We start from the raw sequence: 12162 nt of genomic DNA, 5'->3' as shown, positions 1-12162 counted from the left end.
TCCTCACTCCGCGCTTCTCGTCTCAGACCGGAGGGAGAGGAAGGGGACGAACCTATTCTGCTGCCTGGTACGGAGAGCGAGTGATTCCCAGCAAGGCAGCTCCTGTTACAGAAACAAAATAAAACGATGCACGGACTGGCCTGGCTGTGAGGTCGCGGTGTCACCGTCCAGCTTAAAGCCCACGGAAAAGCGTAAAGGTACTGCGGAAGTTTCTTCTGTTTTTATCCCGTCTGTGGCCGCTCAGGTTGACGTGCTGCCAAACCGGGTGCGTTAGCCAGCTAGCCCGGCCCTATAGGACATAGGCTGGCAGAATCGGGGGTTTGGGAGGGATCTCTGGAGACCATCTAGTGCCTGCCCCCCGGCAAAGCAGGTTCCCTATAGGGGTTGCACAGGAAAGTACTCAGGTGGGTTTTGAATATCCCCAGAGAATGAGACTCCACAGCCTTTCTGTGCAGCCTCTTCCAGGGCTCTAATGCCCTCAAAGAAGTTTTTTCTCGCCTTCATATGGAACTTCTGTGTGGCAGTTTGTGCCTGTTGCCCCTTGTTCTATTGCTGTACACCACAGAAAAGAGCCTGGCCCGATCCACTTGAGTCCTACACTTTAGACATATAAAAAGTGATGAGAGCCCTTCAAAGCTGTGTAACTACCAGTGCTGGTGCCCCTGCTTCTATGAAAGTGTGCCATGGGCATGCATAGATAGCTTGCTTGGTCCTACAGTGTGTTGGCTGCAGAGCTGATGGACTCACTGTTAATATTCGAAGTACTGTGAGTATTCTGACTCTTCTGATACTGAATCAAATCAGTTTCTTGTTAAGCCCTAGTTTGAGACATAGAATCATAGAATCATAGAATTGCTCAGATTGGAAAAGACCTCAAAGATCATCAAGTCCAACTGCAACCTAACCATACTACCTTAATTCTAACAACCCTGCAATCAGCAAATCCTGGTTTGTTTTCCCAGCTTAAACACTGTATTGGTTTTTGGCACATGACTGCCAGTATAAAACCTGCTAAAACATTGCTGCTCTGTGAAGCTCCACGGAAAAGGGCCTCAGTGTCCTGGTGAATAGCTGGCTGGCCATGAGCCAGCAGTGTGCCCTTGTGGCTAAGAAGGCCATTGGGACCCTGGGGTGCCTTCCGAAGAGCATGGCCAGCAGGTCAAGGAAGGTGATCCTCCCTCTCTCCTCTGCCCTGGTGAGGCTGCATCTGGAGTACTGTGTCCCGTTCTGGGCTCCTCAGCTCAAGAAAGACGGGGAACTTCTAGACAGGGTGCAGCAGAGGATGAGGAGTGGCGTGGAGCATCTCCTTTATGAGGAAAGGCTGAGAGAGCTGGGGCTGTTCGGCCTGGTGAAGAAAAGGCTTAGCTAGGGATCTCATCACTGTTTATAAATACCCGAAGTGCAGGAGACAAGTGGACAGGTCCAGAGTCTTTTCAGTGATGTGCAGATAGAACAAGGGGCAATAGGTAGAAACTGGAGCACAGGAAGTTCCATGCAACATGAGGAGGAAATTCCTTAGTGTGAGAGTAGCAGAGTACTGGGACAGGCTGTCTGGAGAGGCTGTGGAGTCTCTTCCTCTGAAGTTATTCAAGACCTGTCTGGGCGCTTTCCTGTGTGACTACAGTAGGGAACCTGCTTTAGCACTGGTATTGGACTCAATAAACTTTAGAGGCCCCTTGCAACTCCTATAAATCTGTAATTTGTAATAGCACCCAAGTTAGAGTACTTCTCTAGACAGCTCAGTAGTCAAGAATTATGCTTTTCTTATCTTTTTTTCTCTTTTTTTTTTCTTTCAGTTGAACCCATATCACGTAAATGGAATATCATCTTTGAAGAGTGTATAGTGCAAGAAAGCAAGAGCAATGTAGGCAATACTTTCACCTGAGCGTGTTTCTCTTCTATGACAGTGCTTGTCTGTGGGTAGGTGTGGCTCATTTTCCTTTAATAGGCGTCATTTGAACAATTTGTGCCTGAAGCTCTTCTGGTTGATGGCAGAGATAGGATGCTTCATAGGGACACAGTGTTTAGTGTGAATCAAGATCAAAGCAATTTCTCAGTCTACTAATGACATAATTAACTGTCAAGCAGTTAATTGAACTGTTGTTTAGTCAGTTAATTAAGCTGTATTTTCAGGATCAATAGCAGCAATGAAACAGATAATATCATGGACTTGTAAAATATTGATAAATTCCTACAAAACAGCCATCTATGCCTAATTACAAGGAATCATGTCATTGTGGCCTTGTCCTTTTTCGCAAGTATGTGTACACACCAGTAAATATGCACAGTTCCCTCTCTCAGGAGTAATGCGTATCTAGCACAGTTTCCTCGTTGGGCCCTGTGAGCTTTCTTGTTTGCACATCTTCTGTAGGAGATGTTGGTCTGACTTCTGTCTCTATAAATCTACTAGCCCCCAACACCAGTTAGAAGGGTCCCTGCAGATTCACATATACACACCAATCCATCTCTCCAAATCCAATGTACGTTTTCCAATTGAAAAGAAGCATGTTGGTTGCTTAGCTTCCAGACTTCTGTCTATACAAGACTTCTGTGGTGCCATGCATCCCAAGTGGAAACCTGATGATCTTTCTTCCTTTGTTAGGTATGAGAAAGAATGCAGTAATGAAACACCACTTCATCTTTATTGTTTTTTTTATTCATTTATTTAGCCAGGCATTTCTACTTGTGGACAGGAGAACAATTAGGGTGAAAGCATAGCATGTAAGTAGGATTAATCTGTATTTCTAGAGAAGGTATTAAAAATGTATTTCATATGAATATTCATAATTTCTGTATGGTCAAATGTTTCTTCTGAAAAAGGAGAGCAAGAAATCATTCTGTGGATTACTTTGCTTGTATGAAAAGAGTTATTTGATTGAATTTGTTTAAATATCTGTAGGGAATATAATCAATTTAAGGTAAAAAATTATGCTGGGAAATGTAGAGGTACAAAATACAATGAAAGCCTTCTTTTTCCAGTAATTGCATTTTTTTTGGAGTTCAGGTATGGCACAGCCAGAGTGCTCCTAAGAAGCTATCACTTAGTTTTACCACTTTTCATTTACAAGCGTGCTTTTAAATATATATATGTATTCTAATAGGAGATACCCTCCTTGTAGTGTTGGGAGAAATATCTTGCCATGTGCGCAAGAGTACAGTATTCTTCTATTTTCCCTGGTAGAAACAGCAAAAAAAAAAAAAGCCTCAAATTATCTTGCAATAGGTTTGCACAAATTGATGTGTGGTGTGGGTAGTAAGCTGAATGTGTTATGTAGTTGAATCTGGGTGGGCAGTAGGTGAAATACAAGAAGCTGGGTGCAAGAATGTGGAAAAAGATCTCAATTTTGAAACTGAAATTACTGCGTTTTAATTCTGGGTAGTTTGGTTCTGTTGCATCTCTCTAGTAGTAGCAAAATATTGGCAGAGGATTAATAAATATTCTGCTTGTCTCATTCAGTAGTCCTTGATGTTGTCCTTGTATCTTTTGTATTCTTTCTGTGTCAAAATCATAAAAGTTTGAATGAGAGTTTTATAGACAAAGATACGCATCTCACTCATGCTACTTCTTGCAAGACCTTGTGAAGGAGTGGCATTTTACCCCACAGAAGATTTCCCTAAGATTTTTTCTTATTTCAACAAAAAGAAATAACATCCGAAACAAATAGATTCTGTAGTTGTTTCTGTAACAAGCACCTTCTTGAATAAGGGAATGAAAAATAATGTTTGTGTTCTAAAATAAAATCATAGAGGATGAAGCATAAGGGCATTTGTGCAAAAATCAGTGATTTCAGAGAAGACGAAATTAATAATTTAAAAGATGTTTATCAATTGTTGTAGTTGTATTTGGATGTCACCAAATCTGTGTATTCTTTTATTTTGAAATGCATCTCAGAAAGGAGACTAAGGCAGCCACCAACTTAAAGTGGAAAATAAAGCTTAGATCATAAAAATAGTATTTAATTTCGAGCCAGTCTATTTGCACTGCTTATGTGCTAGATTCTTGACTTTGCATATTGCAGTGTAACTGCAGCACGTGTGGTAAATACCATGAGTCCTTAACACCGTGGCCTGCAAAGCTTGCTTGTGAGAATGGCTTCTTTTCATAGCAGATACCTCATTTCCAGATTAGACAGCAATACTGTTATGCACTTAAGGTATGTCTGACAAAGAGTGCAAAATCTTGCTGTTCTAAATGCAGTAAATTCACATTTTCTTTCTCTTTTTTTCTCTGCAGTGTCTTTAAAAAAAAAAAAAAAAAAAAAGTAGAACATTCCCTGTTTTGGAAAATGTGTTGTGATTTAAAAAGGAGATTTTTGCTCCTCTATGCAACACAAAAGGGACAGGCAAAAGCCATAGCTGAGGAAATATGTCTGCAAGCAGGTGCCCATGGACTTGAAGCTGACATGCACTGTTTAAGTGAGATGGACAAGGTGAGATACTCTGTGCTGCTTTGAAAAATAGGTATTTAATAGCTGCATTTTTCTTCATTTGCTTCAGTGGTGGTACTTGATAGCAGCAAGGTCTGAGCACATTTATCTACCTAAAATGGTTTCAAATTCAGGTTTTTAAGAGTCAGAAACTGGGACGAGACTCACAGACTCATGATAGCCTTCTGCCAAATCTTTCTGATGATTTTTCATAGTAGAACTGTAAATGCCAAAGTAAATCTTTGTTTCTAACAGCAGTCCATTGACTTTCAGAAATTATAATAATTATGTACACAGTACTGGATAAATCTGGTATTTACTGGTCAACTCTCCAGTTAGTAGAAGTGATTACTCAGTTTTTCCACTATTTTTGTTATGTTGAGGTCTGCTTTCTGTTAGGTCTGGGCTCCAGTATGATCTTCCCCTTTTGTGGTGTCTCCTTATTAAATATAAGGGTCTGTTTCAGTTCGTACTTGAGATGCATTCTAGGGGAAAAAAAAAAAGTGGAAAAAAAAAAAAAAAAAAAGAAGCTTGCCTGGAGTAAGGAAGTGGCTTTTCACTATTTGCTGTTGTCCACGGGTAAAGGTCTGAAAACTTAGTTTCTGTCATGTCACGTAACTAAAAGCTCGGTGGACTGCAATTCCCTTCATAAAGTAGGTCCTCTAAAAAAGCAAACAATCAAAATGTGGCAGTATTTCAACTGAGATGAGCAGAAACTATCACTTTGTGCACTTGAAAATGTGAGAAGTTTATAAAAATAACTTAGATTCCTTTTAGCAAGTTGCTTTCTCTGGTATACAATTCATTTTGTAGCTGGACATCTGCTTTTTGAATGAATGTTTACTGAGTAATACTCAGTGTAAGTATGATGTAGTATGAGCATATTGAAGGGTCTTACAAGGAAGCTCGTGCAGCAAGCAGGGAACATGAAGATTATCCTTACATTCTTCCATTTATTTCTTCTGCATTTGACAGCTTTGGAGATTAGTTTCAGAAAGACAGCAGACAGGATATTTCTAGTCCTGTTATTGGCCTGCCATTAAATTCATTTGTCAGGTATAGCAATACAACTCAGAGCGATGAGTTGGAAAGGTGCACTGAGTTGAGAATGTGAGAATTAAGTACTGAGGGGAAAAAATTAAATTTCATCACTTAACCTTTTCCTTTTCCTTACTTTTTGCTGTAAATAAATGGTACTTCTGGGAATGAGGTGTAATTAGAGAGGGGAAGGCAGGATGACAGCTAACAGGAGCAAGAGCTTGCTTGAGTTGTGTGTGGCTTCTGATGAATTCCTCTGGGTAAGTTAGATCTGACAGGTTATTCCACAACCTGCATGGTTCACAAAGTTGTGTGTGTGCCTTAGATGACAAAGCAAAACATTTCTGTTTTGTCTGTCCTAGTCGGTTAGGAGAAGGCCATTCTTTATGCAGTTGTTCAGTATTTCCCCTGAACTCTTCAAATGTGGAGAGGAGAATGTGTAATAGATGATAATTTAAGTAGTTCCATGCAACTGTTCTTGGACTCTTCAAGAAAGTTGTGAAGAGAAAACTGACAATGGCAGAGCTGCTTCATACTCTGTCTCTTTGTGTTTCTCATCTTTTTTTGCATTGTAAGGGATAAGCTTCACATCCCTTGAGGAGGAGGAGAGATTTGAGTGACTTAAGTGTTTAGAAGAGGAGTTGTACTCTGACGTTTTGAATTGCAGTCCTGAAACTGCTTAAAATGATTACACAATATTTCTTGACATCTTTCTTTATATTTTCTCATGACCCTGCTGTCTCATTGAACTTGGAATGCTGGGAATGAATTTAAACTGAAACACTTACAAAGTGGTTGAAGGAGATGGTGTTGCTTGTAATGGCAGAGAGGAGGGTAAGGAGCAAGCCAGCGGTTCATAAGATTTCTGGTAGTCACATTACAATTCTTCTGTTCAATTGGTTCTGTACACTGGATTTAAGCCGTAAGCAAGATTATAGATTGCACCCCTGAAATAATTTCCAATTATTTGAAACGCTTTCTGTAGTTTAATACCGGTAAGCTGTGATTTAAAAATTTCCTGTGTGCCTTTGGGAGAAGGAAAATAATGTGTAAAGCCTCAAGTCGTTATGAAATGGCACCTTGTAATTGCTTCTTCTATTACTTGTAGTACAATTTGGAAACGGAAAAGGATCCTGTAGTTATTGTCATTTCCACGACTGGTACCGGCGACCCACCAGACACTGCCCGCAAATTTGTTAAGAAAATCCGGGATAAGACCTTGCCACCTGATCATTTGGCACATCTTCAGTATGGATTGTTAGGTGATGTGGTGTTTTGTATGTTAATGCAGCGCTTGCCTGTCACTGAGTAATTTTGTGTTATACTTCTAAATAAGGTTTGTTTTATTTATTTCTGCAGTATCAACAGTTTTATGGGCTTTTTCTTAATCTCTATGTGCAATAAAGGAATAATATCACAGAAGTGATCTGAATGCAAGCTACCAATTAACTTTTTATAGTTCAATTTTCTTTCCATAAACAAAACGTGATATTAACTATCTGTAGTTGCTGAAGTTTTTATTTCGTGTGAAATCCCTATGGACTACTAGCTGAGTTTATTTGGCTTTGTGTGTGATTGTTTTTTTTCTGTGCAGCAATGTAAAACATTTATGATAAATAAGCTTTTAGCATCATCTCATCCTTTCACATTTGCTATAGGTCTTTCCATTTTGAATGTCACACTTGGTGGATAGAAGAAAGATAACCTTATGTTACATGTTGAATAGGCAAAATGCACCAGATATATGATGGATCTTGAGCAGGTCGGTTTGCTGAGTTTTCAAACTCCAGAAACATTTGTTAACCTGACAAATTTAAATTGCTGGAGAGGAGTCTGAAAAATTTTTGATTTCTTTTGAGGAAATTCCACATTGGAAGGAAATCTCTTGTGAACCTGTAGCATGGCAGTATAAAATATACACGTCTTAATCAGGAAACATTTTGAGAGGATGTTATGCTGCTACCTATTTATACGTTACATTCTGTGCAGCAATTAAGTTTTTCATATCTAACAGGTTGAGAGAGTTGGGATTTTTCAGCCTGGAGTAGAGAAGGCTGCAGTGGGGCCTTTTAGTGGCCTTTCAGTACCTGAAAAGAGCCTACAGGAAAGCTGGGGAGGGATTCCTAAGAAGTCATGTAGTGATAGGACGAGGGGAAGTGGTTTTAAGCTGGAAATGGGTAGAATTAAACTAGATATTAGAAGGAAATTCTTTGCTGTGAGGGTGATGAGACCCTGGGACAGGTTGCCCAGTGAGGTTGTGGATGCCCCCTAATATTTACTTCTGATGTAAAAGCTGTTTTAAAGAAGAAAGAAATAGTCCATTGCAGGTAGGTGTGATAAGAGTTGTATGCCAGAAAGAGGCAGGCTGTGGAAAAACTGTGCTAGTGAGGATAGTGAAACAATAGGGCGAATTAGAGAATTTGTGGAGACTGCATAACCAGAGGTCTTTGGGATGGCTAAGAAGGTGTCTGCTAAGATGAGCTACGTGTGGTTAATCTCTCTGAAGGTGTGTCGGATAACCTTGTCTAACTCAGGTCTTCCATGTAGTCACTGACTGTAACCTTGAGTCCCCTGTCTTTTTAAGTGATAGCAGTGTGTCATCTAATGGAACATCTTCGTGACTGTTATAGGTTTTGATATTTTTAAATCACTTAAAATTCTGCCACTTTGTTTGTAATAGAATGTATTACTACTAAGGAAGGTATAGTGGTAATAATAGTTCTAATCTAAAGGGGAGATACCATGTGATTTATCAGAAGAGAGTATCAGCTTCACTCTGTTTCTAATTATTTCAACTCTCTACATTTTCCTCTCAGAGAGATTAGGGTGGTTGTTTTTTTAATTATTATTTTTAAAGTCCCTATCTAAAACAATATTCCTCAGAAATGCTTTCTAAGAATAGTATTTTTCAGATAAATTCTGCCTTATATTTGTGTAGGAGGAATGACTTTCTCAGCAATACTTTGAAACTAATACAGATTTATGACTTAAAAATAAATAAATATAAGTGTCCTCAAAATACAAAATGCTTTGATATATCGTGTTATCTTGCTTGCCTGCAAGAAGGTTGTGTTTTATTTGCAGATCTTTGTGTAGCCTGTGTGGCTGACTGGCTGACAATCTTTTTTTCTTTGTATGTTTTAGGTCTGGGAGACTCAGAGTACACGTTCTTTTGTAACGGTGGAAAGACAGTAGACCGACTACTTCAAGAACTTGGTGCCCAGCATTTCTATGATACAGGATTAGCAGATGATTGTGTAGGGTAAGAACCAAATAAGTTTGAGTTTTGTTTCTTTGATATGTAATATTTAGATATTATTTTGGCGAAACTCTAAAATCAGCTGAACCCGATTACCCAACACCTCTGAGGAATTAATCCTATCTGAATATAGTATGTCATTTTCAATCTTAATTGCCATTCAGTGCAACTGCATTTTTAAAGTCTGAGCAGACATCTGTAAATGCCTTTAAAAATGGAGGGCATACAGCAGTTTTATAAACTAAGTTGTTCCAAATAAAGATAAGCTTTTTAAAATCCAATCCAAGTTTACTCAAACAAAACCAGCTCCACAGCATGTGTGCAGTTGGAATGCTTTAGGCACACTCTAAAATACATTTTACATTCTTCTCCATGTTCTATAAAGTATCTTTTTTTTTTTTTTTTTTTTTTTTTTTGGTAGAGAGATTATGTAAAAGTAATTTTATTTTATGAAATAGAGGAGGTATGTAAGAAAACAGCTCCTTACCTATTCTGTTGCTCTCTCTGACCAGTAGGCTGCAGTCTTGGTTTATTTATTTTCAAGTGCATATTTTACTGGTTTTGTGGATGATGACACAAGCAATGGAATACAAACATTACCATAATCATAAAAATTATATTTTGCATTCTAGAATAGTAAAAGTGCAGCATTGTTTTAAGGCATTGATGTTTCTGTTGCTTGTGAAAAGCTGCAGGTTTTGCTACCGAGCCTTCAACTTGCTGTCATGATGATCAGCCTAAGAAAATAAAAATGTGAAATTGGAAAAAGAGTGAGGCTTCTGTATACTGTGAACTATATACCTTTGCATAGCATTAATAACTAAGCGAAAATATTTGTTACCGGGATTATTTTTTTGTTATAATAGCTTTTTTACTTTTTTTGATCATTTCTAAATTAACAGTGCAGTAAGTTTACAACGAGTCCATTCTTTTTTTTTTTTTTTTTTTGTCTTTTTTAATGTATTTTTCCTTCTCTTTTCTCTCTCCCTCTTTAGATTGGAACTAGTGGTTGATCCTTGGATTGATGGACTTTGGCTTGCCCTCAAGGAAGTATTTCTGTTGCAGAAAGAAAAAGAAGGCATGAGCAACGATGTCAGTGCAGACCCACATGTTGGGCGTGAAATGAACTTAAGCTCAAAAATACAGAATTTGAATTTAGAAGATGAAGGAGTGAGGATTTCTGATGGTCCATCACATAAATTGGTTGATATCAATGTTGTGGCTTCAGCTACAGATACTGAACCTTCGCTTGTTCGCTCAGTCCCTCCCATCTCTCAGTCTGCTCTTAATATTCCTGCCCTGCCACCAGAGTATATAGAGATTCAGTTTCAGGACACCCACGGGGAGGTAAGAACTTCACTTTGAATGATGAATGCCTCCAGTTCCGGTAAGAACATGCCTCTAAAAAGAACAAATGGATATATATCTAAAGGAAATACATCCCTGGCCACGGGAGTCTTTTAATTGTAAGTGAAAAGGCCGTTCGTATGTTAAGAAAGTAATTTTCACTGTATGAATTAAGGACACTGATGTAAAAATGTATTTTAACAGAATTACAATTTGATAGAGAAACAACGCTGCCAGGAATAGGGAAAAATTAAAATCATCAGTGTTCAATTTATTTAATATAAATAATTCATCGTGTTCAGACAGTGAAAACATCTTCCTTTGGAAAGGATTATGGTGCAATTTCAGTTCATATTTTTAATACTTGCAGAGTGCCTAAAGAAGATGTGAAATTGCTCAAAATATTTCTGCATATTTAATAACTTACAAACTAGTGATTGTAGAAGAGTGGCCATAACTGTACTATAACAGACAGAAGATGAAGTGCAGATCAAAATCCAGTGTGCTTTTATTATGAAACCATGTAGAAATAAGAGCTGCTGTATAAAGAGAAGAATTAGCATAAATCAGTGATCATCTCAAGTGGGCAAATTTAGTGAAATGGCAAGTGTGATTCAAACTTTTCAGCTTAATTGCCAAAGGGCAGATGTTTTGGTCATTCTGTGAGGAGGTCATTCAGTGAAGGAGCTGGATGTGATAACACAGCTGAAAGGGCAAAGGCCCTGTTCCCCAGTACTTAAGCAATGCAAAATGAGAGAGATGGTAGCTGAGATCAGTCAGAAGTGCTGGTTATCAGGCAAGTCTTTGTGAATGAAGCAGATCTGAGGCTAAGTTGTTGAGTTCAACTGTCCAAATTACTGAAAGGAGATTTAAAGGTATTCTGCTATTACAACACTCAGGCTGAGAGGGGTACTATAGAGCTTAAGAAGAGAGATTGGACACTCAGGATAAGCTACTCCTGAGAGACTAACCCATAAAATCCAAGTGGCTGTTTTTAAGAGCTATTGAGAAAGGCAACAACTAGCTGCATTTCATAACAGTTTAGGGCCATTGGACTATTCAGGCATATGGACTTTTTATAGTCGAAAGTATGCCTGTTACTACTTAGATGTGATTTTAAAAAATGCAGAGATAAACACTTATGTTTGTAGAAGATACATGTTTTCCCTCTTCTTGTTTTAGTAGGCTGTTATTCAGCTGATTTGCATTTTTTGGTGTAAGTTGTCATGTCCTCTTTTTCAGAATCCTCATCTGTCCTCACTGATTTCAGAGGGAACAACCTTCGAAGTGCCAGTTACAAAAGCATCCCAGCTCACTAGAGAAGATGCAGTAAAAACAGCATTGCTTTTAGAACTTGATATTGCAGTAAGTTAGTGTGATAGCTTTGTAATTTTTTTTAATGAGTGGGTAAAATGAAAGGTAAAAAGCATGTGTATTATGCATAATAACTGGCAGAGAAAGAATTGATAGTTAAAAAAGAAGAAAGATTTCCTGTACAGCAGCATGATGTCAACGTAGGCTGATTTGTTTTGTAAGTCCAAAGCCTGATTTGTTTACTGAATGTTATGGCTCCACAGAAACCAATGAAGACTGTCAAATTCATTTCTTTGCTGTTCCATGGATATGCTGTTGAATTAAATATACATTTTAGGAAGTACTCAGAAACTGTTAGCCACATCCTTTTTAATGAATGTTAGGAATGGGGATGATGTTGGCCTTGGTTTACTTTTCAGTTTTATTGAAATGATTTCCTTTTTTCAAACAGAATACAGCCTTTGATTACCAACCTGGAGATGCTTTCTGTGTAATATGTCCCAATAATGTCAGTGAGGTGGAAGAACTGCTTCACATCTTGGGACTTTCTGAAAAAGGAGAGAATTTTGTTTGTATAAAGGTTAAGCAGGACACTAAAAAAAAAGGTAAGGTGTGATACATTGGTTATGAAAAGATATTTCTCTCTGTGATAGTAGTAGTTGGCATGCATAGTTCTGAGCATGTTGAACTTAGATATTGCTACACAACTGTTATTTTGTAGAGGTATGCCAGAAGTCAGAAGGAGTGGGCACAAAATCTGCTCCTCTTTGTACTGTT

The 12162-nt window shown here is 38.3% G+C and overlaps 1 protein-coding gene across 1 annotated transcript in view; it reads left to right on the top strand.

Annotated features, from left to right (window-relative positions):
- The first annotated feature begins 49 nt into the window (after positions 1 to 49).
- The window catches only part of MTRR (5-methyltetrahydrofolate-homocysteine methyltransferase reductase), a 29034-nt gene continuing 16921 nt past the window's right edge, over positions 50 to 12162 (top strand). Inside the window, exons 1-8 of the mRNA XM_010708518.4 lie at positions 50 to 197; positions 1797 to 1920; positions 4235 to 4430; positions 6574 to 6727; positions 8610 to 8727; positions 9720 to 10071; positions 11314 to 11436; positions 11837 to 11990. Coding sequence (XP_010706820.2) covers positions 1901 to 1920; positions 4235 to 4430; positions 6574 to 6727; positions 8610 to 8727; positions 9720 to 10071; positions 11314 to 11436; positions 11837 to 11990 — 1117 coding nt within the window. The 5' untranslated portion in view covers positions 50 to 197; positions 1797 to 1900. The remainder of the gene's footprint in view (positions 198 to 1796; positions 1921 to 4234; positions 4431 to 6573; positions 6728 to 8609; positions 8728 to 9719; positions 10072 to 11313; positions 11437 to 11836; positions 11991 to 12162) is intronic.

This window comes from Meleagris gallopavo, chromosome 3 (assembly GCF_905368555.1).
Source record: "Meleagris gallopavo chromosome 3, MGAL_WU_HG_1.1, whole genome shotgun sequence".
NCBI lineage: Eukaryota > Metazoa > Chordata > Aves > Galliformes > Phasianidae > Meleagris > Meleagris gallopavo.
The sequence above is the reverse complement of the archived record's forward strand: the minus strand, read 5'-3'. Positions and strand labels throughout refer to the sequence as shown.